This window comes from Poecilia formosa, unplaced genomic scaffold, assembly GCF_000485575.1.
Source record: "Poecilia formosa unplaced genomic scaffold, Poecilia_formosa-5.1.2 Scaffold185, whole genome shotgun sequence".
NCBI lineage: Eukaryota > Metazoa > Chordata > Actinopteri > Cyprinodontiformes > Poeciliidae > Poecilia > Poecilia formosa.
In genome coordinates, this window is record NW_006800124.1 from 543,072 (window position 1) to 570,574 (window position 27,503).

The 27,503-nt window shown below is 38.8% G+C and overlaps 1 protein-coding gene across 2 annotated transcripts; it reads left to right on the forward strand.

Annotated features, from left to right (window-relative positions):
* ampd3b (adenosine monophosphate deaminase 3b) lies at positions 1–25,886 on the forward strand. 2 transcript variants are annotated; one of them, XM_007566000.2, is made up of 16 exons: positions 1–144; positions 5,430–5,497; positions 13,695–13,917; positions 14,055–14,211; positions 14,819–14,984; positions 17,531–17,750; positions 19,082–19,211; positions 19,310–19,504; positions 19,691–19,822; positions 21,056–21,219; positions 21,415–21,541; positions 21,636–21,799; positions 22,341–22,461; positions 23,412–23,585; positions 23,703–23,813; positions 25,202–25,884. In XM_007566000.2, exons 2-16 carry the CDS (start codon positions 5,440–5,442, stop codon positions 25,379–25,381), a joined length of 2,322 nt encoding a protein of 773 aa, XP_007566062.1. In that variant the 5' UTR covers positions 1–144; positions 5,430–5,439; the 3' UTR covers positions 25,382–25,884. The 2 variants fall into 2 exon arrangements, with proteins under 2 accessions (XP_007566062.1, XP_016534054.1); XM_016678568.1 differs by lacking the exons at positions 1–144; positions 5,430–5,497 and adding an exon at positions 11,026–11,300 and having other exon boundaries at positions 25,202–25,886.
* Positions 25,887–27,503: the final 1,617 nt, after the last annotated feature.

The following is a 27,503-nucleotide window of genomic DNA, read 5'->3' on the forward strand; positions in this document are numbered from 1 at the left end:
TTCCTGCATATCACCAGTCAGGTCAGGCTGGCCGCTTAGGAGTGAAACAGCTGTGTGTCTGCTAGAGGCTGCTCCTAATAAGGGTCTGAGCCCTGCTGAGAGGTCTGAGCGCCGCACACAGCCCTGCAGTGACAACATCCAGCAGTAAGTACACAGCAACGCCCGGCATTCTTACTGTACTGCTAAGTGTAAGGCTTTCATCACTCTCACATTCGCATGAATTTCCGTGGCAGAGTCTGAGTGAAAATAAAACAAACAAAAACAAAGAAACGTGGCTATAATTTGCATCCAAGGTCAAGATATGCAGCTCCGCTTTTAGTTCTGCTTTTTTTTATTGCAGCGTAGGAGATCTATGGATCGGAAGTTCTGTTTTTTTTTTCTTTAGCAAAGATCTTTTTTTTTCATTTTTTTTTTCATTTTTAGACAAATCACAAAAAAAGTCAGTCTGGTGGATGCGATTGTCAGGACAAGTGGATCAAAACAAAAACTTTTAGAAGTTTTTGTTGTTCTGAGTGTGGGCGTGTTCTTGATCCAGTTTCCATACACTGCACACACAAAAGAAGAGACAATCCTGGGCAGGTACACAAGAGAATATGGATTCTTACAGATATAACTTTATTCACTCAAAATTAACTTGACAACAACAGCATGAGCGTTAACCCGTGGGATCGTTTGGAGTTTGCATGCGATGGAGAGCCAGACAAACAAAACCGACAAGTCTGGACAAATCTCACGTCTGAATGGATTTTTGCGCAAGACCAAAAAAAAAAAAAAAAAAACCTGCAAAGATTCCTGGGAGAGTTAAAAACCTAGAGAACTACCAATGTTTAATGGTGCGAGTAAAACTGTCGTTATTCTGACGGGGGTGGCTGCAGAAGTACAGAGTCATGAGGGAGGAGGAAGGGTAATAACAGAAGTTAGATATTGCACCTTCTGGGTCTTGGTGTAAAAAAAAAAGAAGAGAATATTCACAAAATATTTCTTTTTGTCATTCTCAGTTTACCAAACAGGAAAGAGAAGAGCAAAAAAACCAAATAAGGATGTGGAAATGCTTCTTTAAAAAACAAATGTTGGGCACACTAACATTTGTACTAAGTGTTTTCTAGTGCAACTATCTTGTCTTATATCAAGTGTACTAACTCAAAAGTAACTTTTTAAAACTAGACTAAAAAGACTTGTTTTAAGTTATTTAACATAATGAAAAAAATGCTAGTACTCTTATAAAATGGGAAAAAATAATCTGCCAGAGCAACTAGTACTTTTTAAAATATAAAGAATTATTGACTTGAAACAAAATTTTGCTGAAAAGTTACTTGGTAGTTAGTTGTGTCTTATTTAATGTTTACTAAGATATTCGCACTAGAAACTAGACCAAACTTACTTGATAAGATTTTGTGTTTTTGCAGTGTAATAGGTTTAAGTGTAAGCACACATGACCATGACTGGTTACTTCATTGTTTTAATATACAAAAGAGAAAAATGTCAAATGTTATCTTTTTGCTCTTATTGAAACATTTATTCCTTCTGTTCCTCCTGCTGTTAAAAAAACAAACATATTGGCTGTTACAGTTATCTTGTGTATGTGTAACCTTTACTTTTATAATTTTGATTACAATACACAGAACAGCAAAAAATGCAAAAACATGTAAATTTAATTAGTTTTTATGGGCTGATCATTGGACAGAACATTATTTTTTTTCTTCTGATTTTCATTAAGTTAAACTGAGCTGGTTAAATTGTGAGACTTTTTGTTCGGCTGACTAATCTGTAGTTTGTTGTCTAAGAGAGCTATCACTCATTGCTTTGATTTTTTTTTTTATGCCAAATGTAGTTTATTCATCATGGCCCTCCAAACAGCATAAGCTTCCGTTTAGCACAAATGCTGCCTCATCACGTTGTGTTATTTAGTGTCATATCACTCCACGGCACTAGATGGAGCTGTCGAGTGAGGCTGACATTGAGGAATACGGTACCGTGTCCCTTTGTGTAGTTCTTGTCTGATGTGCTACATTAAATAAATGCACCGAGTTATGCAAGAACGTGTTTTATTTATTCTTGCATAAATATATCATTAGATATATCTTCTGACTTTAGTTGGCCATGAGTTGTTAGGTTTTATTTGCTGCAGTATCTAGTGCTGGACAATTCCTTCTGTCTTTTTCTTGACAAAACGTCTCCATTTTGCGCTTGCTAGCATAACAAGCTCAGCTAGCTTGAGGAGAATGCGGCTTAATAACTTTGACTGGCAGGCAATCAGAAAGATGACCATAGCACATTCAATAAGTACTTTTAGCTTATATTTTTATATGAATGATTGAAAAATAGATTAAATTTTACAATTTACAATTAAAATTCATTATTAAAAAACATTATTTTTTTATTTTTTCCTTTTTAGTTTTTTTTAATTATGAAAAGCAAAGAGCAGGTTTAGTTTCAAGGCTATGGCGGATTTTTGATTCTTTCGGATATATGGAATTATATCCGAACAGTTGAACTTACCTTTCTTGTAAGGGAGGAAAAAGTGTGTAAGCAGCCAGCGTCATGCAACGATAAGTGGGGGAGGGGCAGCATCACGTCAGCCTGTGCTCCGTGAACCGGGAGCGAACTGCGTTCACTTTCTCTGGCTTACGGATTTAAATGTGACCTAGCTGTTACACCTAAATCCTTAAAGAGTGGAGTTGGACATCCCAACATTAAAAGCCTCATTCTACAAACCAGCCTTTCCAAGCAAAGTAAACAGCTCTTATCTTAATGTAATGAAAGGCTAGAAATTTGACTATACACATTGTTCACATTTATTGCTGCAATTTAATATGATGAGGTGAACAAAGAGGCTGCTTTTTCTCCCTGCACATGAAATGTGCCTGTACATGAATGTGTGTCTTATGTGACGTGTTGGACTTGGCATCTAAACCAACAGTCAGCATGCTCCAACCAGGTGATGGGATTAAATATATCTGCCATACACCTGACTCTGAGTTCCCATTAAAACAATGGGTTAGCTTTTTTTAATTTATTTTTTAAAGTGGGGTTCTCTGCAGAGGGTATTAGCTGTTAATATCTTATCTGCTGTAACGAATAGGGGTGCACCACCACATCTCATGATTTTATGAAATAATATTTCATCTTGTCTCAAGAAGTCTTTCACAGTTGCAGTCAATACGGGAGTTGGTTTACGCTAATGTTATGAGCGCCACTTAAGAAGATGTCTGCCTTACGCTTCACACTCTGCTCTATTTAGATTGGATGACTGGATGAATAAGAATGAAATCCTATTCATCCATGTTACCTACTTGCTGCAAAGCAACAGGTCTACCAAGGTGCAGGCCTTGGATTCGATTTTAAAATGTATTTCCAATTGTAAATGAGACATGCAATGGCCAAAACATAAGAAAATACAAAAAAATAAAATAAAATTTGCAAGGGAAATAAATAACTTATTGTCTTATATTTGAACAAAACTGGAACATTGGGAAAAGATGTACTGTTTTCAAAAATCTATAAAAAGCCTTTCTTGGCATTGCAGCAATGCTTCCTAGAACTCTTAAACCTTTAAACCGGTTTTCACTGATGATTCATCTTTTATGATGAGTGCAAACTCTTAGTGACTGGAGAAGGAGCCCTTACCAACACCCTAAGTTTGGCTCTCCACAAATTCTCTATTGGAATCCAATCAAAAGAAACATTTGGGTAAAATATTATTTTTAAGCTAAATTGGCAAAGGTAATGAGTATTACTTGGCCTAATTTTATGTTTGAGACGTCCCCTTGCATTGATAGACTAAAGAGTCCAAGTCAGGCTGGTTGACAGTACTAGACTAGAAAACTTGAAGATAAGTGCAGCACTTTTAAATCTGGTATCTGGAAGCATTTTGGGTTGTTGGTATAGAAAAGACAGTGTGCCAGAATGCTAGATGAGGCTAGAGTTATTAATAAGCACTGTGAGAACGCTGATGATGCTAAAGTTAGCATCAGCTTCATGGTTTTGTTTACCACCATCAGGGACTATTAGAGGTTTACCTCCAAACCTCCAGTAGCGATAGGCCTTATCGAGATGTAGAAGATGGATTAAAAGTTTTCCTTTTAAGCTTCTTAGGAGAAGCCAAATTCCACTCAAACCCCAAGCTATCTATTTAAATAAGCAGTGACTTTGCTGCTTTCTAGTGACTTTGCTGTAGTGTTAGAGGTACAGAAGCAAGTGGCAAAGCACAAAAGCAGAAACTTCTTCTAAAACCAGTCCAGTCACTCAAAGTGAAACTTTCTCAATCAACCATCATTGGTTTCCTCTGTCTTCTTCTCGTCCTCATCTGTTTCACAAACAGTGGTCAGACAGAAGCCACAATTCAGCACGGTGGCTCGTTGTGTGAAACACAAGCAAATTTTGCTAAGCAGCATGACGAAAAGACAGAACGCAGCCAACTAAACCTTCCGGTTTAAACGCAGTTAATAGTTTTTGTTCTACGGAGTCTGCTTTCCCAATCACACATTGCTCAGTGCGTTGGGTTGCAATGTAAGATTGCATTTTATGTATGCAGTCATGTTTCTTATTAGCTGCATTATTTGCTTTCCAAAGTATTGAGATTGAACGTTTCTAAATGTCTCCTTACAATCGCAAACCTGAATGTGTTTCATAGGGATTGTATGCGGTAGGCCAACATAAAACATTACAATTAAAGCTGCAGTTTCAGTGAACATATAAGTGCACAAATTGGAATCTGATTAATGGAAATGCGCCAATTTTGAAAAAAACAAAAAAAAAAACTTCTTATGATAAAAACCACCTCATAACAGAAGCAAAACTTCTTGGTGAAAATTTTTTCAAAATTGACGGATTTCAATAAAGCCAATTTATTCTCGAAATTTCAAATACCGCAATTTACTCAATGGGAACTCGGCTGATGTGCTACAGCTGTTCGACGGCTGTACTTCAACACACCTGGACCAAATGAGGTCATAGAATGACTCGGTGGAAGATGATTTCATGCTCAGGAGATGATTCAGACATTTGAATGTTGGAGAACAGTCGGTGCCTGGAGCTGGAAACCCTTCCTCCAGAGTTTTATCCTCCAACAACAAACCAGTTCTGGAATCATTCCTGCAAAAATAAAATTCGTCTGCAGGCTCAAAATTCCCCCTAGAATGAAGATAAGTTGTTGAAGTAAAAACAGATTTCCTTTTATGAAATGATTTTATTTTATCATAACTTAAAAAAAAGCTAAACAAACTTCTTTACGTTTTAGAACAAAGTATAGATCCAACATTTAAAATGAGTATAAAATACATTTCTTGGTGTTTTTGTATTTCCCATATTTATGGGAAGTGAATAAATAAATATGTAGAAGAGTTTAGATGTTATAAATATAAGCCAGCATGAGACTGGAAATACATATATATATATATTTGTATTAATCAAAGCTTTGCATCTTTTAGGTGAATCAAAATGAAGAGAAGGGACACTCCGTTTTTCAAGCAGCAGTCCACACCATGCCTCGGGAAAGGTGAGTCAAAATTCCCGATGTAGTGGTCGGGGGTCAGGGGGGTTTGGGACGTACGGGGGGAGGATAAAAAGAACACGGTGTGACAGAACATTACAGCTCTAGTCAGCATGTTATGAACAGCATCCTCTGTTCATAACAGTAATTAATACTCAACAGGAACATGCTTGTCAGCTGTTGGCAGCATGTAAACGTGAGAAATGAAGACAAATCTTTTTTTTTTTTTTTAGTTATATCAACGCATGAAGATGCTCTGCTCCAGTGAAGGAGTGTGTGGTTTCCTTTTATATGTTGCTGCATCGATGCCTCATAAATCAGAGATACTAGAAGTATAACTGTGTTTCTTTGATAAACAGCTGGGCTCAACATACTGCAGGTGATCCTTAACATAAGAAACCATAAGAACTGCACTCTGTGCCACTCATACAAACTGACTAAAGCAGTTTTTTTTCTTTTAAAATGTATTTCATCAACAAATGCAGCCCAAAGCCTGCAGCCGAAAACAGGAATGACTCATGCGAGAGTATGCTGGTTTTTGGTTGCAACATTTTTCATGTTGGTTTGTATAATCTTAGGCATTCTTTGGATTCAGTTCGGTTTATACTTGAAGGCTATGAGCTAAGAGACGCGTATTTGGTCTCAGTTCTTGTTTGGTTTCTTTTTTTTTCATGCTTATGAACAATGACTGACAAAGAATAAACACCTGGTGGAATCGATGGTGACAGGTCTGGGCACTTCACCATATTTAGCTCATCCAACAACAGTACTTGGATCTAATGCTGAGAGAAAGTACCTGCCACCAAACAGATTTCTTCTCACACATAATGTTTCAGGTCCCAGATCAAGGTAACCCGAGTAAATACAAAACACAGTTTTCAAGTTTTATTCACTAACAGGAAAAAAGTTATCAAAACCTTTGTAGAAAAGTCATTGCCCTATAATCAAGAAATCACTTCAGTAGAACCTATCTGACAACATGAATATGGACAAAAGATTTTAAAAAGCAACACATCAGGCCTGGTGTAAGGAGGAACAAAACTTTTGATTTTTTTTTTATGTATCCTGTCTGAGTGTTGGCACTCAGACAACACTCAGAATTGTTGTCCGAGTGCCAAGGTGAAGCCCAAAAGATTTACTTTCACAAGTGGAGAATTTTGTCTTTTTTCTGGATTAAAACTTAACCCAAAGTAAGTTTTATTGATATTTATGAATAAAACTTAGTTTGGGTTTATTTCAAATGCAATGGACAGGAAGATGTGAAAGAACTGAGGGAAAAGGTTTAAAGAGAAAGGAGAGAAAGAAAGATAGAGAGAGAAAACAAAGACAACACCGTAGAAGTCTGCATCTACACCTATAGAAAGAGAGAAAAAGCTAAACACAGAGCTGAGTTCAACGTCAATGAAAAACTACATGGTACTACTTGATACAAGATGTATTTAAAGTCAAGCGTAGCCCAACAGAGTGTTTATGTGAAAACACCCAAATGCAAACACCATATCATAGGTACAAATCACTGACATGCATCAGTCTGGAAAGGGTGACAAAGCTAAAACATCAAACCGTTAAAGGAGTGGCTGCACTACCAAAACAAAGAGTGCATCAGCGACTCATTCGGGTCACAAAAGAACCGGGCTGAGCACCCATACACGTCTGACCTCTAACTAACACAGTATTTTAGAAGAACATACATGCGGTAGAGTGACGGTCTGAGCATTCAGACAATTCTGTAGGAAAATGCTTGACCAAGCACACAGGGGTCCAAAGCGCACCAGTAAACCCATTATTGAATGTCTCAACCAAAAAAAGTAGTTTTTTCTTTAGTTGCCTAGTTAAAGTCTGAACTTTTTCAATGTTGTCATATGACCCTGAAGAGGTTGTCCAGGCTGGAAAACCTTTCAGGATCTCTGAATTAAACTGTTCCGGGATTCCAGCTACAGAGTTGTACAAAACCTGTTGCCAGTTGTTCAACCACTTGATGGCAGTTGTTGTTGTTGCCAAAGGGCTGGTACAGCCCGTTCTCTGGCTTAGGTACAGTTACTTTTCAACATAAGCCCAAAGTGGTTTGGATTGATAATCTAAACCCTTTAATTGTGACAGAAACAGCAAAAACAGCAGAAATCTGTAAAGGCCTAATATCTTTCTGCAATAGTGAAAAGGTATTTACATCAGAGCTGACAGTTTCTTTTACTGTCATAACACTGCATGCTGGTGATGCATCACGGTATGTTTTGCATTAACCTGAAGGGTTATGTCCATGTAAATACAGCCACCGACTGACATTCCACACCAGGTGGTGTGTGCAAAATATGAGGAATGTACTTTAATATAAGTGCACATGTTGTTTTGTAACATACCACAGAACAGCCATAAATGCCTCCGTGAGTAATTTTTTCTACTGTAGGAACATCTATGTAAACCTGTAAACAGTTGTTTCTATGATTAATAACAAGAGGTTATCTAAAACCAACTGAAATGTTCAATCAACTGAGTTTTTTTAATGAGCATATCCAGTCTTTTTCTGCTTCTGGTAGAAATGTAGGATCGTTAATTCTTGATAAAAACATTTATGATATTAAACTGCTTTATTTAATAGCACATCCTGGTTTAGAAAAGCAATCTTCAAGATTCTCTTACATGGATGTAATTAATGACATTTTCCTCAAGTTAATAAGAGGAAACCGTGTTGGATCCATGAACCAAAAACAATTTGAATTGGTTCTTTGTTGCATCTCGGCTGGACTTCGCCACTGAGATATAATATTCTGTTATCAGTCATGTTCAGACATGGTCATAAAACAGTTCACAGATCAGATTTACAGAATGGAGCTTAGTCCTGCACCAGATTTTTTTTCAGCTTTCAATGTAAAACATTAAGTTGGTGAAATTTAGATAATTTTCTGGACATGTCAATGAGTTGATGCAACTTTTCTAAAGAGAAGTTTTAACCCTCTGTGCTACATTATCAAAGCTTTAGGAAGGAAACCCAAAAGGTTTAACCCAAGTCAAACAGTTTAGAAGACATGTATCCCCAATACGGACCAAAAGTATGCAAACAAAGATGGCTACAAAAAAAAAAAATAAAAAAAAAAATCTCATAATAATTCTAACTTAAACAAGAGGTTTGGTCAGATTTAACTTCAGACAGTGAGAAAAAAAGTTTATTTTGTTCTGACATTGATATTGGATGAACAGTCCTTGCTCTGGTTTATCCTGATGATTCTCTGTAGGTCAGTGACGTTCCAACTCATTGGACTTGCTCATCTCCGTCCCTGTGGCGCTTGATTTGTTCACGTTGAAACAGGAAGTGGCTGTCCTCAAACAGTTAACACAAAGTTTGAGTCATGAAACAACAGACCTTCTGACTGCATAGCACTTTGAACAGGTTTTTCAAGTTGTGAAATATAAGATGTATGTCATCGTCAAGGCAGCTCAGGCGTTCCAGCGTTGGAGACATTGAGTTAATTTTGTTGTTTTAACGGTACCAAGCCCAACCTCCACCCAGCCAACCTTACACATGATGTCAGCTAAACGTGTCTCTCTTGACAGCCGCCTAGCAAACGCATATTTGTTCTGTGGCCTGCCAAGCCAAGAAAGGTGTTTCATTACTCCAGAGAACAACTCTAAAGGCCAGTAACAACTTGCTTTACACCACTAAAGCTAAAGCTTTGCATTGCACTTTGTGATATTGAGGTTCATAAGCAATTGCTTGGCCATGGAAACTCATCTCCTAAAGCTGTTATTGAGCTAATCTGAAAGTCAGATGTAGTTGGTCTTGAGCTTTTTACCCTGCAGAAAGTTGACAACCTCTGCATGCACAGACCTGACTCAGTTCTGAGGTTTTCACACTGCGTACCACTCAGTCGCTGAGTGGCTGTTGGTCTACAATACCTCCAACAAATGTCTGTAGAGTAGTAGGGAGGAAGTTTCGTGACTGGACTTGCTGCACAGGCAGCGTCCTGTCTCAGTATCATGTGGGAGTTCATAAAACTTACAACGGTTATTCATTCTTTGACAAATATTGACTGAAATGCCTCCTCGAGTCGTCACCCAAGTTTTTTTTTTTTTTCTTTTGTTGCCAGGAATTGTATATCCTAATTAGGTTGCTATGAAAAAGGCATCGAGTAGAGTCTGTCAACAGGTCATGAAATCCGACTTTTTACGATTAGTGTCAGTCTTCTGTAGTGGTTTACTTCCTTGAAGAACCCGCATGCGCAGAAGAAGAATGTTGACGTCACACAACAGCGTTGTGTTTATGGAAGTAATAATGGATGGATTTTAAAGTTTATTCAGCAATGGGAGCAGACAGGATTGTCACAAGATCATAAGAAAAATAAACTAGAAAAATACAGCACAACTAATCCTAATGCCGATTTGTTGAGCATTGACTGCAATTTCTGTAGAGAAGGAGTGGTGGGGCTGTGATGTGATGAAAGCTGTTTCCTTTACGATGTGTGCAAAACTTTGTTGATATTCTGACTTCTTGTTGTCTTTGTTTTTTTCTGCCAGTGGTAACATTTCAGTTGTTGATCATGACTCATGTTATGCAAAAAATGACGTTTTGCACAGCCGAATGGTTGTTTCGATCTCAGTTTTGTGAAATACACTTATTTTGATATGGCCGGAACCCCACCCCCCCACCTCATCCTTTCTCCAAAACTTTTTATCAAAAATCGTGGGATTTTTTGGAATCGACATGTTTCCATTAAGCACTTTGTTTTTTCCGTAATTCCAGTTTGCGCAATTTTATGGTCAGTGGAAACGCAGCTACAGACTTTTCTCATAATTTCATAAATAGGATTTTCAGCCATTGTTTTACGTCTGATCTGACTTTTTCCGGTACCGAATTGTGACACCTGTCTCACGTCAGTGACGTAAATATCGGATAAAATGCCATTCAGACAGCAGGCGTTTGGAAACATTCGGATTTGTATCCGATTTAGCTCCACATTTGGAAGTGGCTAAAATCAAATTTTTGGGAGGGATGAAAAGAGCGGAATTGGTGCTGCTCAGGCTTGCGTGAAAAGATCTCTTATGGCCAATAAAAAAAAAAATTAAAAATCAGATTTGAGCTGCTTTCATTCACTGTGTGAACGTAGCGTAATGTTCCTTTCCCTTGCATTTCAGTAATACATTTTCTGGATTCGTCTTTTATAGTCATTTTGTTTTTCCACCCAAAATATCCAACAGCCAGCATTTCTTCTCAGCATTAAACAGAGGCATGTTTCTAAAAACCCAAATTTCCCTGTGGACATCTGGGCCCTTGAGTTTGTTTCTTCTCCACAAAGCGTTATGATTTGAAATCTATTCTCAGGACCTTGACGTGACCTAAAGAGCCCTGACGTTTTTATTCCCACTGACCCGGACCACAGACAGCCGCCTGTGTTATCAGCCCTGCTCGGCCATGCCAGCTCGGATTAGAGGCCCCTGTTGCTATGACGCTCTCAACATCCGAAAATAGATGGATAGAAAGGGACATTTAAGACAGCAGCAGCTAGCAGCTGTTTCATGCATGCTGTCACTGGAGGGCGTAAGCAGCGGAGCAAAGCGGGACAGAGCCCAGTCGCAGTCAGACGCTTCGACAAGAAGCATCACAGGCGTAAAAACAAAAACCCTCCGACGTCCAGGACACTGCCAGGTGTCTGCAGAAACCCTCTATAAGTGTTGAGAACCAGCAGCCTGAAGCTGACATTTTATTTTTTTATTTTTTTAGATAGTGATTTTCACTCTTATGAGAGCTGAAGTGTTTGAATTAGCAGAAAAAAAGAGTGAGAAAAACAAACAAACATGGCCCAAATCACTGCAGAAGGTAAGAGACGGAGTGGAGTCTGACGTGTTGTGGATCTGTAGAGTTATGCTGATGTGATGACAGTTTTATCAGTGTTGGTTAGGATGGACTTGTATGCGTATGTGAAAAACGCATACAGGCAAAACGCCATGTATTCTCAAACAGATTTAACTCAACTCTATGCTTTGACTGGGCCATTCCAGTCAAATGAGAATGTTTTGCTCTACACCATCCATTTCCCCTGTATTACAGCTTCTAACAGGGTTTTTTTCTAGTCTTGCTTTGTGTTTAGTTCTTTCCATCATCCAATCGGCTCTGACCCCATCCCTCATAACCCACAGCATGATGCCACAACCACCACTTGTCACCATGGTGATGGTGCATCTGCAGTAATGTGCTGAGTTTTTTCCAGTCCAAAGGTTAAACTTTGCTCTCCTCTTCAGGTGTTTGTGATAACCTTCACTCTAAAGTTGGAATGGTTTTCTTCCACCAACAGCTGAACTCTTTCTGCAGCTCCTCTGGAGTCAGTCTGAGTCTGATATGGCTGATGCTCATCTCGTCCAGCCTTTTCAGTTTACATGCACACCATGTTATTGTAGGTTGCATTCTCTTTCTTTTGTTTTTTTTATTATTTTAAAGTTTCTATTTGTAATTGTATGTCTTTGCCTTTATTTCTTTGTTTCTTTCTTTCTCTATTCCTCTCTCTTTCCTTCTGCACACCACACCTCTCAGATTTTTATTTGTAAAGTAGTGTTATGTGTGGTTGCCATTTTTCGTCCACTATTTTTGCACTGCTTTACTTTGGTTCAACCACTAAAATATCCTTTCAACTACCTTAATAGTTTAAAATCTTTGGTTGTAAGTTAACACATAAAAACATTCAACATATCTAAGCATTTTTTACAAGAGGTTTTGTTTTTCTGGGTGTATTTTTTTATTTACTTATTTTTTTGAACTTCTAAAAGGAGACATCTCCATCATCCCGCTGGCGGCTCAGCTGTTCCAGTACAGGAGTGAATTGCACGTGCTCAGAAGCTCGGCCAGAATGAAAGCTTTAGAAAGTGTGTCAGTGTGAAGGTAAATAGTCCTGCGGTCGTCTCTGGGGAGCCAAGAGCGTTCAAAGTTCTGACAGCGTTGTCTGTGGCGGCTGCAGCTGGGATGTTAGTCACCCGATACTCTGGGACGTACACACATCTTCATGTCCTACTTGTTGATTGAAACTCCACGCGGCCCACAGACTGGCACAAACATTAACACCAGAAACAGTGATGACACAGAGGTCAGAATAGCTGCACATCTCCTCTGGTTCTGGATAGCAACAGAAGCTTTCACAGTGGGGACGGTTTGGCCTGCCAGCTGAGCCGTCTAAAAAAAAAAAAAACAAAACAAAAAAAACTCTGCTGTTGTTCAAAATACAAATTCACAGAAGCCGGGGGAGAAGAAGGGGGGGGGGGTGTAAATATAGCACCAGGCATCATGCCACAGATGCAAAAGAGATCCAGGTCAGTTTAAATAAACCAGACTGTTTTATTATAATGTCTTTGTAAGAGTGCTGCAGTCCAAATGGACTTGCATTAATCTCCCAGGAGCCACTAAAACTTTATATTCATGTTTTTATCTGGAGTCTTGTGTTCATGTTTCAGTTTCCACATTGTTCCAGCTGTACCCATAAACTTCAGAGTACGTTACTGGGATTTTATGTGACAGACCAACACAAAGCAGTGAAAAACTGAGAAAGGGAAAGACAAAAATGCATGTTTTTCCAAATGAAAAATATTTTTTTGTGGGATGCACTTCTGTTTGTCCACTAAATAAATTGTGGCCTTACGTTTTCAACACCAGTACTGGGCCTCTGAGCGGCGGTGTAAAATGTGTTGACTGTAACCTGGCTGGGATGTTGGACAGAAACATGAGCAGCCTTTTGGAAGTTGTTTACAAACTAGAGTTCAGATGAAGCTCAGCAAAACATCCGCCAACTCCCACCTCAAACTCATATTCAGATGTCTCTGGTTTGTCTTTGATACGTGTGTTTACTGCCATCTCTAAAATAATGTTAGCATGTTGGCAACTTGCTTAGATAAATAAAAACTAGTACAAATATACATGTGATTCTTACGAAATGATCCGGGGTCTCAGCACAAAGCTCAGGAGGATTGCAGCAAATGTCACGGTTGGACAGTGGAGAAATGATGGGGTTGTCCCGTCAGACTGTTAGTCCCCGAAACCACACACACAGAAAAAAAAAATATGTAAAAGTGCAGTTGGTTTCAGTGCAACCTTGCAGGACTGTGTACAGGGTAAAAAGCTCATGGGCTCCCATGAACAGGGTCTATCACTGGTAACCGCAAAATGGTTACCTGTGATAGTTTGTGACATGAATCCAAGACCTTCTCTAAAATGCTACTCTTTTTCCAGATATAGCCCGGCTCTTCCCGAAGATGTCTCTGAGCGTGGCGGATGAGAAGATCCGGCTCATGGCGGAGAAAGTGTACATTTCTGCCCTGAGAGAGGAGGACACCAAGGACGCCATGGCCCTGTTCAGCGTGCCGGAGGACTGTCCCATCGGCCTGCACGAGGACAGGGAGCGGGAGATGCAAAAGGAGCTGGCCGAGCAGCAATCTCAGGAATCAGTGAAGAGGTACATCATAGATCAGTGTTCGTAAACCTTCGACTCATCTGTACCAAACAGTGAAAACTTCCAGTTTTATGAACTGGAACAGTTTTATGAAAGTGAGCTTGCAGCTTGTCATGTGATCCTGTTGCTTCCCCTTTCAGGAAGAAGACCTTCTTGCTGAAGCGGTCCCAGTCCATGTCTTTACAGGATGACTGGAGGGCGTCTCCACTGCCCACTCCAGGAGGGGCCGAAGCCTTTATCCCAGAAAACTTCCCGGACTACCAGAGAGTTACCATCAGTGGGGATTACTGTGCCGGGGTGCGTAGTACTTAAGCACACATAGTAAAAACACAAGTCTGTATTGAAAAAGGCACCGTGATAAGTATTGAAGATCCAAACCAGAAACGATACAACCAAAACATGAATCAGGCTAAAGGAGACAAGGCAAAACCACTGGATCTCCAACATTTTGTCTTGCTACCTAAGTTTGTCCTATAATTATCATTACTTGTAATGACCTAAAATATTACATTTATTCTCTAGACCCAGATCACTCCTTGTAAGGGTGTGTAAAATCCCTGGGAGACACAAGGACGGGAAAGACTGTAGGATGCTGCAGGATTTCTCTTTTGTCTTTGGTAATAGACAAAAGGAGCCATTTCTCCAGCTTTTGAAACACTCACATTTGTTTTGGTTGTATTTACCCAGAATGCCCTGCACTGTAGTTCACTTACTGCCTTTGAGCGTTCTCCGGTTCCCTTGTTTTTCACATACGCATCCGAACTGCAGCAGAATTCACTTCAATCGAACCAAGACCGATGTTTTTAGGTGGAGCTAGAGTTTCCTTTGAAACTCTATTCATTTACCTAGTAACACGCTAGAACGCTGGTGTGAATTCTTCGTTAAACTTGTTTAATGTTTCCAGATCACAGTTGAGGATTATGAACAAGCAGCCAGGAGTCTCTTTAAGGCCCTCGTCATCCGAGAGAAATACTCCAAGCTGGTGTACCACCGCTTCACAAGAACTGTTGCGAAGTACCTTCGCGATGGAGAGAACGTGAAGTGGAGCGAAGACGACGAGGTTCTGCCAGGTACAGTAAGATCTTTAAACTGTTACTCCATCAAAGCATTCACTACATTTACTGAGTTGCACTCCCACTCTTGCAGATGCTAATCTTCAGGCATCCGCTCTTAAATTCATCAGATGCAGCTAGAGCACTGACGATATATGAAGCACAGGGAGAAATTCTTTCCATTTGTTGTTTCAAGCTCAATTTCAAGTATTGTATGTAAAGATAAAATGCAAAGTAGTATCTTTCTCTGCTATTTTCAGCTCCTCTCTATGTGTATCAGTATGTGTCTGACACAAGGCCAGTCAGGCTATTCCTGGCTCGAGATGAAAGAACACACAACCAGAAGTGTTTACCGAGTACAAAGACTTGACTCATACATGATGAAAGCTAGGACAGATGAACTAACATACACTTTTTTTGTATCTTTTTTCTGCAAAACATGAGAATAACTTTATATAAACACAGTGTTCCCAAGGCATGAAAATCCTGATCAATGGACCATCTGACCTAAGTACAAACACCTAAATATGCAGATTGCTTCTACAGACATTTATGAAAGAATCTAAGGAGTTCAGTAAATTTCAGTCAAATAACTTGACTGGATGCCACCTGTGCAAGTCTAGTAATGATTTTTTGTTTATTACTAAATATTCCACAGTCAATTCTTAGTGGTATTAGGGCAAAGCTGAAGTGATTGGGAAAAACAGAAACTCTACCATGAAGGATTAAAGGGACAGTAATATCTAAAATTGAGTTTTTTGACCTTTACATTATATTATAATTTTATTACCTCATCAAAAACATAGCTGGAGTGGTGCCAGGATTTATTCATGCATATTTGAGAAATTCTTTATTCTCCATGGCAACCATCGAGCTGTGCAAAATGTCTGGGTGGACCTAGCTCCGCCTTTGAGACAAAGCTCCTCCTCTGAGCTGCAGTTTCCAAGCTTCTGCCTCACAGAGGAGACCTCACCCGTGACTACCACACTCAGCTCCTTCAGACTAGCCAGCAGCAATTAGCAAACACCAAGTTAAACTGCACATCTGATGAGATCATTATAGGAGCAACTTCTCAGTGAAACACTGGTAAAAAACATTGTTAAAGAGTTAGGAGGAGCGCTGCAGTGATGACTTCCTAAAGGTGGAGTTTCAGAAAGAGCAGGAGTTTCTTATAGAAAGAGGCCAAATTTCTAGCCATTAAATTACAAAAAGTCATATTAAAGTCATATTTGAGATGTTTAGCATTTTTTTAACAGCTGAAGGTAACATGGTTGTTTTATTGTGCTATAAAATGGTACTGCCTATGTGCCTAGAAAACACAAAATACTGCCCCTTTAAGACATGTAAAATTAGAGTTTATGCCAAATTTCTGCAAAGTCAATGGCTTTGGGCCTTCAAACTTAATGTGACTTTCATACAAGGTTGAGGAGAGTGCATAAAAATCTTTGTGGAATTAGTTTCTATAGGTGAACAGCTGCATCGGAAGCTTATTTCACCTTCTGCAATAAAAACCCATCGGATGCAGCAGTGGAAGAAACTCCTATTTCAGTACACCAAAATATTTGAGACAGTTTCATCCTCCCAGCTGTATGAGAACAAAGGAAGGCCCATGAATCCATGGATGACCAAGTTTGGCTTGGAGGAACTTGACTGGAACTTGAGTCCTTCCTGTCCTCAGTCAAATACAACACAACTAGGGTGAATAATGGTGGAAACCGAGAGCCAGTCCTTCTCCTCATGAATTCACTTTCAGAAGACAGGATAAAGAAAATCACATACAGACCCACGCCAAAAGCTGTCCCAGAAGAGTTGAAGTGGAGATGGATGGACAAATGCTTTTGGCAATATACTGTATAGAAACATGTTCTTAAGTTGCTGACAATGGCTTTTGTCCTTCACTTCTTAGTAGGTGACAAAATGTTAATGATGTATAAAAATCTAAGTAATTTGCACTGCAAGACATTCATTAAAATCTGATATTGTGACCTTCCTAAAATAATTGCCTGTCATTTTTTTTGCCAAAAGTGTGTGCGTGTTTTTTTTTTTTTTTTCAAAATCACTTTTGGCAAAAATCACCTTAGGCCATTATTTTAGGAAGGTAACGATAACAGCCAGGAGTGAAAAGTAAAAGCGGAAATGTTTTGTAGGTCAGAGTGCTCAGACTGGATCAGCAGACTGGATTTTTTACTTTGTACTCATTTTGTAAATTGAACCTCAGGTGTTTAAAACGGTGAACACATTCCACAGTTTACCAGTCAGTGAATATAGAGAAGGAAATGATAAATAAACTAATTTCGATATGGCCAAAAAACCTTCCACCTTATTCTAGTGCCAAAACTTTTCATCCAAAAATGACTTGTTTTTTTATTAGCATGTCTCCATTCAGCAAATTTATTTTCAAAATGTCAAATTGTGCAGCTTTATGATCAATGTAAATGCAGCTACTGACTTTCCCACAGAAAGACTGCCTCTGTCTTTTTCAGTCAATGATTTTTCTTTTAATCCAGTTTTACTTTAAAGCAGCATTGTTTAATGTTTTGCTCGTCTATTCCAAACATGTGCAGACACCTGGCCTAGCCCCCAAGAAGGAGAGGATCCATACTCCATGGAGGGCATTCCTGAGGACCTGAACTATGAGCTGAAGATGAAGGATGGAATAGTCAATGTTTACGCCAACGCTGAGGCCCTGAAGCAAGACCAACCCCTCAGCCTGCCATACCCTGACCTGGAGACCTTCACCATCGATCTGAGCCACGTACTTGCAATGATAGCTGATGGGCCAACGTGAGTGAACAAACTCTTTAACATCTTTCACAAAGCTGAGGTCATGTAGGGAGTTACATCTCAGCTGGTAGTGTCAGTCATTTCCCCAACCTCAGGCAAAGATAAAGGATTGTTTAGCAAGTCGGGACAGATGGGAACCATGGTAGGGGTAAATTCTACAATAAAGTTATTTTGCAACAAGTATTTAGAAGAAGCTAATGCTAAAGTACTAAATGCATCCATGCTGACATCCACCATGTTACAGCGAAACAATATGTGAAACCAATATATCGCCCTCAACATGATCAGATTTGTGATTGCGTACCTAACAGTGCAGTTGTGCTTCATGAAATGATTCTTTGGATCAGACCTCATGGTTTCAGTTTTACAGTTGTTGATTTTTGAGCATTGGTAGCTATGAAGCTATTTTTACCTAACTGACCACATGGTAGGGCTTGAACTTTAATAAAATTTTAAACTGTTTATTATTTCAAATCTGTAGAATAATGGTGGGGAATGTGAAGAGGCTCTGAAAGTAATTTGCGAATATTTTCATTTTTTTAATTAACGCTGGTTCTTTGTTCATGCTCTTATGTATACCTCATTTGTTTCGTTTTTAGATATTTGCCATTTGCTCAATAAAAAAAGAAAACATGTGAAGAGTTGCATCAACGGTTTTCATAAACTTCAAAATAAGAGCACAACTATAAACGTCTGGCTACTTGAATAATTCTTAACAGTCGATAACCAAAACTTAAACACAAACGGTGAACTTTGTTCAACTGAGTGATTACAAAAGAGTAAAGTTAATTAGTGACTTTGGATGTATTTTGAAAAATGAATTTAGGGGAAGCAAAATGTTTTGCAAAATGTTTTGCAAAATGTTTTGCAAAATGTTTTGCTTCCCCTATCATTCAAAGTTAGCAAAACGCTGAATGATAAATTAACTCCACTGTGCCCACCACTGGTTTTTAGTAAAGATTCACCGATCCAATATTGATATCTGTATCGGTTCTGATATTGAAAATAAATCTAGATTGGGTATGGGTGACAATGTAGTCAATCCATAACAGCAGATCTATTCAGTCTAATTTTATGCTTTCTACTCTTACATCCCTTACTGCACTGACTGACCTGGTTAAAGTTGTGTTGTTTTTACGTGTTTTAGCTAAGCTTATTTTACTATTGGGGTATTTAAGTGTTGCTGGTGCAGAATAAGGAAATAAATTTGTCATTCAGTACATTTATATCTGTTTAAAAAAAGAAATTCAACACAGATTTTTTTTTTTTGTATACCCAGTAATTCCCAACAACACATGAAATCTTTCTCTGTATATTGTGTTGCTTTGCAGGAAAACCTACTGCCACAGACGGTTGAACTTCTTGGAATCTAAATTCTACCTGCATGAAATGCTAAATGAAATGGCTGAGATGAAAGAGTTAAAAAGCGTTCCACATAGAGATTTCTACAACGTCAGAAAGGTTAGTCTGCAATTTTGACATCAAATCCAACTTCCTAGCTTTTGAAGTCTAAACGAGCAGCGGCGCAATGTCCAACTTTCCTGTTTGATCAAACTTAGGTGGACACACATATACACGCTGCTGCCTGCATGAATCAGAAGCACCTGCTGAAATTCATAAAACTATCGTACCAAACAGAGGCGGACCGGGTGGTCTTGGAAAAAGGCAACCAGAAGATAACTCTCAAAGACGTCTTTAGGAAGCTCAGCATGGACCCCTACGACCTGACAGTGGATTCACTGGATGTCCACGCAGTAAGAGTCAAAACATCTGGAAAACCACTTTAATGTTAACTGATCAGGCTGCAAATAAAGGGAAATGTACTGAAGGATTGTTGTTATTCTGATTGTTCAGGACGAAAGCAAAGGAGTTTAATCTGATGTTTGTTTTATGCCAAGTTCTGTTTTACTGTCTTTCACACGCTCTCTTGTGACTGGCAGGGAAGACAAACCTTCCACCGCTTCGACAAGTTCAACTCCAAGTACAACCCTGTTGGAGCCAGCGAGCTGCGCGAGATTTACTTGAAAACCGACAACTACATCAAAGGAGAGTACTTTGCGCGTCTCGTCAAGGTGAGGAAAAGCCCCGATGCCCCCAAAAAGAGGCTTCGCCCAAGATGATGTCATTCGTTACTGCTGGACAGATCTGGTGTTCTACTGAGGTTTAATGGGACTCTAGTCCATGTCGTCATATTCCTATAATGGCTGTCATTGTCTAGCAAAAGTGATTTTGGAAAAATTAAATCACTATCACACTGTTTTAGGCAAGAAAACAATGACAAGGGCCATTACTTTAGAAAGGTATTGATATTATATATCACTATATCCCATATTGATATTATATGGGATTGAGAAGTCATCAAGGGTTGCCTTCTATTTACGAGACAAATCTAAATTATTGGCACTTCATGTAAAGAACCCTAAAATAAATCTCATCTCAAACTGGTGACCCTAAGATTAACTAAAGTAAACTTAGGGTCACTTCAGGGATTTTGTTTTAATAAATGAACATACATAAAGAAATGCTTAGGTGAGCAGTTATTTTTTGTAGCCGTTTACAGATTCATAAATGGTTAATGGCGTGTACTCGTATGTAGTCCAAAGGACCCTGAAACGCTCTAAACTACATTCAGTCATTGGCCCATTCATCCACACTCTCATGGTGGTGAGTTACTCTGTAGTTGCAAACTGACAGAGGTGAGGTTCTAATGACCAGTAGGAAAACCAGGTGAAGTGTCTTTTCCAGGAACTCAAAGACTGAGACAGACAGACCAGCAACCCAACGTTTAACCACCAATTACAGAAACTCCTCCCACCTGAGATAAATTATATCAGCTAACTTACTTGATGTAAGTTACCCTACTGCTTTGAAGAGTGGCTGAGAGAAATCAACCTCTGTGTCGCATCATATTCACACCCCAAGGAAACAGAACTTACCCTGTAGGTTGTACCTACATGTCTAAAATCTTTCTCGAACATTGTTTTAGAGTTTCTAATTAAAAAAGTCATCCTGGGGTGCTATGGTGGCACAGGGGCAAAGCACAACACCACATATGTACGTGGCCGTCACAGGTTTGATTCCCGGCCTGGTGACCTGGCCGCATGTCTTTCCCCTCTCTCATTACCTTCTTTCTTGCCTGACCTCTCTCAAGTAAAGGCTACTAGAACCAGTAAAAACTTTTAAAAACATTCTGCATCATAGTAAGCAGATACTACTGCTGCTTTTTTAATATACTGAGTGATTGCATGATCTGTCTTATCAAAAAGCATCACTGGCTTCCTGTATGGTTTGCGTGTCTGTTTCAGGAAGTTGCCGCCGAGCTGGAGGAGAGTAAGTATCAGTATGCTGAGCCCCGTCTGTCGATTTACGGCCGATCTCCCAGCGAGTGGGAGAACCTCGCCACATGGTTCATCCAACAGAAGGTCCACTCCCCCAACATGAGATGGATGATCCAGGTTCCAAGGATCTAGTAAGCACTCAGTCTAAAGAGCAAAGCACAGATCGTTATCCTCAAAAGACACCATGATGTCAGCATGCGTCATGGATCCATTTCAAAAGTGTAATCATATAGAAACTCAAGATCAGTTACTTAGCAATTACTTACAGGGAACTGTCTGATTTGTTCATTTGCTAGAATGGGTTTATTTGGTTACTTGTCTTGCAGTGACATCTTCAAGTCAAAGAAACTGGTGCCGAACTTTGCCAAGATGCTCGAGAACATTTTCCTTCCACTTTTCGAGGCCACCATCAATCCTCAAAAGCACAAAATAATCCACGTGTTCCTAAAATACGTACGTCCTTTCGCAACACCCACGTGAAAAAAAGACAAGCTGTAGAAGATTTCTCCATATCTGATGGAGCATAATAGTGAATGTCGCCCTGCAGGTGACGGGGTTCGACAGCGTGGACGACGAGTCCAAACACAGCGACCACATGTTCAGCTACAAAAGCCCGAAGCCTGAGGAGTGGATCGAAGACAACAACCCTCCATACACCTACTACCTCTTCTACATGTATGCTAACATCATGGTGCTCAACAACCTGCGCAAGTAAGTTTAGCCTGTTGGTGCAGCCGATTGGGGAAAAAAAAGGGTTATCAATGACTTTTGTTTAGGTAACGTGCACAAATTAAATCAGTGGGTTTTGCTAAAAGTTGTTGCTGTTAATATTGGTTAGCCCTAGCGGCTGATGGTGGCAGATAATTGCTAGCGCAATCACCTCCCACCTTTATTTCTTGTGTACATGACCATCACCTTTTGTGGAAATAAGCCCTTAATGCAAGTGTGATGAGGAAATCCTTGTGAAAATCTTTGAGAGTGAGATTGTGAAAAGTTCACTTTGCTCTTAGCGCTTTCATTTTAGCTATTAGCTGTTAATGTGGAACTCTACTTATAAGCTTTAAACACGTAACATGTTGCCAGGACTACTGTCATTTACTTGAGTGACGTCTTGAATGCAGCTCTTATTGACCCATACGTACAGCTTCAGTTAAAAGGTCTGAAATAGGCATTACTGAAAGCACAATAAAGAGTGGTGAGATTCAAAGTGAAGCTCATGGCAACGTGACTCTGAAAATGTTTCTGTCCACAGGGAGCGAGGCTTGAACACCTTCCAGTTTCGTCCCCACTGTGGAGAGGCCGGCTCCATCACCCACCTGGTCTCTGCCTTCCTGACTGCAGACAACATCTCCCATGGACTCAACCTCAAGAAGGTGCAGCCCTCCTGCCATGACGCGGCTCGGTGACCGCAAATGAATTCATAAAGCCACAGGCAATAAGCACAATTTGTTGTTTCCAGGGAGAAAATTCTGGTCAAAATTCATGTGCCAAATTACATCAATGGGTCCCGGTTTCTTGATTAATATTTTAGCATCCTGCCTGCAGGTGGCAATGTTTCTGACCTTTACGACACTGTTGCCTCAACCTTACTTGATGTCAAGTTCTAGTCTATCAAGTAATACAAAGTCACATTTGACATCATAAGTAAGTGTAAATATTTCAAAATTCCTTGAAAATATTCCTAAATTATCATCACAAAATCTGCGATTTTTGATTGAGAAAACTCACAAAATCCTGGAAGGACTGATTAATGTAAAAAGATATTCAACATTATTTAATTATAAGAAGTACTTATTAAATGCAGACAGTTATTTATTAGCAGCTTAATGGGTTGATTCAATACAACCCATAAAGTTGTATTGATTCATGATCTTGATGTGGCTGAAAACTGAAGATGAGTTTGATCCCTGCCCCCCACCCCCCCTGCCCTAGATGATGTAAACTCTTATCTTTTGCAACGTTTCCATATCCAGCATGTCAAATAACGGAACAGATTTAAAGCAACTTTGCTGCAATATGTTCAGTTTCTACCAAAGTCTGGTCTGGTTTACTGGTCAATGAAACACCTCTACATGTCTGTCGGTAAACCAGGAAGAGAGATGAGTTGTAGAGAGATAGATTTTTTTGTTGCATACCTTAAAAAACAGATTTTGTTTTGAAGGTTTCATCCCATGTTTGTTTCAGTAAGGTGTCAAATAATCCTTGAAAAATCCACCGATTTCTCTTTCCGCGCAAATTGTTCTGGATCGTCTGATAGACGAACGAGTGTTGACCTACAGTGGTAATCCCTGATGCATGTCCTCGTCTTCCTCGTCTTCCATAGAGTCCAGTGTTGCAGTACCTGTACTACCTGGCCCAGGTCCCGATTGCCATGTCCCCGCTGAGCAACAACAGCCTCTTCCTCCAGTACTCCAAGAACCCACTGCGAGAGTTTCTGCACAAAGGCCTGTGTGTGTCGCTGTCCACCGACGATCCCATGCAGTTCCACTACACCAAGGTACACTGCTTTCTCTCAGAGGCTTATCAAGTGATCAAGCATCTTTGGGTGTTGCAGGAGTGTTGAAGTGCATTTTGTTTGTCTTGCTGCTAATATACTCATAAAATAAATATCCAGGAAGCACTGATGGAGGAGTACGCCATAGCGGCGCAGCTGTGGAAGCTGAGCACATGTGATCTGTGTGAGATTGCCAGGAACAGCGTCCTGCAGAGCGGACTCTCACACCAGGTAAAGACACACGGATCGTCTCCGTCTTAAAAGCAACGAAACTGTCAACCTTCTGGCTGTTTTATAGGCTGTTACATTGAAGACATGACACAACTACAGGTCATGTCTAAAGACAAATACATACGTGTATCCATTAGTGTAATACTAATCAGGAGCGGAGTTTGTGCACAGAAGGAATTTGACTACAGTTCCACTTAACTCTGAGTAAAGACATTCAAAATATAAACGTGTATAAAAAAATTATTCCAACCACAATATAAGACAGTAATACTTTGGCTTTAAGAATGTTGGTCAAGGGCAAAGTACAAATATAAACCAGCTTAAAAACTTGTACAAAAATGAACTTTTAGGAAATGATGTTGTGTAGATGTCTGTCTCAAAGGCTAAAACTGCAATTGCTCATACTAATAATGTGTAAATAATGATACAGTCATGATTTATTTAATTAAGGTTTATCTGATGTGTGGAGAGAACCTTTGATGTGTATAAAAGGAGTCTTTAATTTTCTACCTGCCTCTTTTTGAACAAATTATGTAAAATTGCATGTCGGTTGGGTTGACAATATTTCTCTTAGTTTCTTTCCTGTTTTTACTTTTCATTTTCTGTTTAACTTAAATAAGTAAATACATTTTCTCTTATTGATAACAACTACACTGCCATCTTGTGCTCAAAACTAGTACTGCCTTTAACACTGGAAAGGAACATCCAACTCGGTTTAATGAGTGGAAAAATTAAAATCCAGTTATTTATTTTGATTTTATTGTCTGATTCTTTACTGGTTTCTAAAAGCCCTTTAGAAACCAGACAATCTTAAACTTTTATCGAAAAAGTTCTGTTCTGGACTGTAAAGTATTTGACCTCATGTCATTTATGTCAGAGTTGTGTGATGCTGAATATTTAGATATCGATCCGATGCCAAGTAAATACAGCAGCAGTACTGCTGATACCAATACCAATATATTTCATCAAACCTTTGACCTTCATATGTTTATGCTTTAAAATGTTTTCCTAAAAAAGAAGAAAGACAGAATTTGGACAAAATAACACATTTTCATAATAAAAAAAGAATATAGAAACAAAAATATATATTTTTGAGCATCTTTTCTGGAAAAAACAAAGTGAAAATAATAATCATTTTAGAACAAATCAAAACACTTTTTTGTTAGAGTTGAGAAACTCGAATACCAAAAATAAAACTTCAAGAGGGAATCTGAGACTAAAGTATCGATCTTACCATGCTAGCATCGATCCGATACCGATACATTCTCGGTATTGATATGAACCTCTAGTTTATGTCCAGATCGTTGACCTGACTCACGATTCTTCTTAACAAAACTCTGTACCATGAATGTTCCTTCACTCAAGGGCTGCATGTTTTAAACCCACAGGAGAAGAAACATTTTCTTGGCTCCAACTACCTTCAAGACGGACCAGAAGGCAACGACATCCGGCGGACCAACGTGGCCCAGATCCGCATGGCGTACCGCCACGAGACTCTGCGTAATGAACTCAGCTTCCTGGTGGACGCCGTGAAGATGGAGAGCGCTCTGAACCCAGCCGAGCTGTAGACCGGACGGGTCCGACCCAAACGCCTGGGCTGCGTCTTCAGACGACGGGACACCGACTAGACGGCAGATTTTTTTTTATTTTTTTTTTTTTCAAATTCAGTTTATTGGGTTTTGTTTTTTTCCACTTTTTTCTCATAATGTTGGGGGTAGGTAAAAAAAACAAAAACAAAATAAGAAAGTATGTAGTGTCTGGAGACTTGATTGAAACCAGCACAGATATCTCTGTTTATGTGCCTCTTTTGATATGGATAGGTTTTTTTTTGTTTAGTTTTTGAGTACATTCGTGCAATTACCATACAGCAACTTGTCTGTATGATTCTGAATTTTATTGAGGGAAATGTCACTTTTTATCAAAGTATTAATAATGATTTTATGCTGTTGCGAGGATTTTACTAAAGACTTGGGATTTATAGAGTATGAAAACATTAGTTAAAATTGATTAATTCTTTTACAAAATGTCTAATTTCTGTTTCCACAACTTAAATAAAGGATGTAAAACAGATGAGAGTGTTTAATATGCGAGTTTGTCTGAAAAATGACAATCCGGTACACGTTGAGGTTAAAGAAAACAGGTTTCCACTTCTGTCACCAACGCTTCTGTTGGCGGCAGAAGTGGCTTGCCAGCAGGCGATAAATCTGCTCTTACCCACTACAGATACAAAGATGCTAGCTAGCTAGCTAGTAAAGGTAAATTATCAGCTAGCTAGCAGTAGCCGCAAGCTGTCTCGAGTCACAGAACGCAATGAAGATGTATGCGCGCAACTCAAGACTTTTGCCTGAGGAAAATTATTTTTGGCCATTAATTTTACCTACATGAATTTAAGACTTTTTAGCTATTCACAGATAAAGAATATGATTAAGTAAGTAAATACGCAAGGTGACTGAGTGCTTATGTGCAAAATCGAGCTTCTTTATTAATAGTACATTAACAGGGCTTCGATTTCATTACATCCACATCCAAACATACAGCATTATGACTGAAAGTCCTCCAGCAAAAAAAAAGTACTTCAGGTAGTGGAATTACAGTTAATGCTACAACCTTAAGGTGGAATACAAAAAAAAAAAATAAAAAATTAAAATACAGTTGTATCTAAAATCAACAGTGTCGGATATGTGCAGCAGTTCCACCAACAGATATGTGCAAACTAAAATTATTAAATGCATTGAATCACAACTTTATTCAACATTTGGAAAACAAAATAAAATAGAAATATAAAAACGTTTCTAATTTAAGAGAACATAAAAAAAAGCTCAGTGATCAAATCAAAACCTCACCATCAAAACATTTTTACGAATTCATATCAACACAGAATTCATTAAAATCTTTGTGAAATAGAAATATCTGACTGAATATATATACTTCACAATCAGAGCTATCGTGTATCAGGAAATATGCAAGCAATAAAACTAGAAAATAATGATAAAAGTCAGCTTTAAAAAGTGAGATACATGTTCAGTTCATGACAATGTTTAAACATAAAACATTGTTTAAACGTTTAAAGAATGGTTTATGGTATTAAGTAATAATACTTAATACCGTAAGTATTATTACAGTAATGTTTTAGAATGGTGTTTTTAATGTGTTCTTAAAGTGAGTATTGAAACAGACAGTACTATATTAAAAACTAGACTTTTAACTTGGTACAATGGCATATTAGGGCCACTGTAGATGGGAAAAAAGGAGTAAATTTTCACCAATCAGAAATTTTGTAGAAAAAAACTTTACAAATTTCTGAGTTTGAAGTCAAACATTTGCTGAGACTAATCTCAGAAATTTTTCAGAAAAAAACAAACGTGGAGATTTCTGAGCTTGAAAAGTGGCAAATTTCCTAAAATATTTTTTTGAAACATTCAGAGTTCAGAAATGTCCAAGTTTTTCTCCTTTTCTGAGATTAACCTCAAAATTTCTGAGTTTTTTCAAGCAAACTTTCAACTTTCAAACTCAGAAATTTGCTCACATTCTCGAGAAAGTTTCTGAGTTTAATTTACTCCCTATTTTTCACCCCATCTACAATGACACGCCATCATAGTATGGTTTTAATTTTTGAAATCGTCAAGCTGAGGTCGGGTGTTCTCCACATAAATCACAGTTAATTAACCAGAGAGCAGGAAGCACTCAGAA

Coding starts and splice junctions, on each gene's coding strand:
- ampd3b (XM_007566000.2), top strand. CDS start 5,440: ATGAAGAGAAGGGACACTCCGTTTTTCAAGCAGCAGTCCACACCATGC. Junction 13,918..14,054: donor TCTCAGGAATCAGTGAAGAG/GTACATCATAGA, acceptor TTCCCCTTTCAG/GAAGAAGACCTTCTTGCTGA. Junction 19,212..19,309: donor ATTTCTACAACGTCAGAAAG/GTTAGTCTGCAA, acceptor GATCAAACTTAG/GTGGACACACATATACACGC.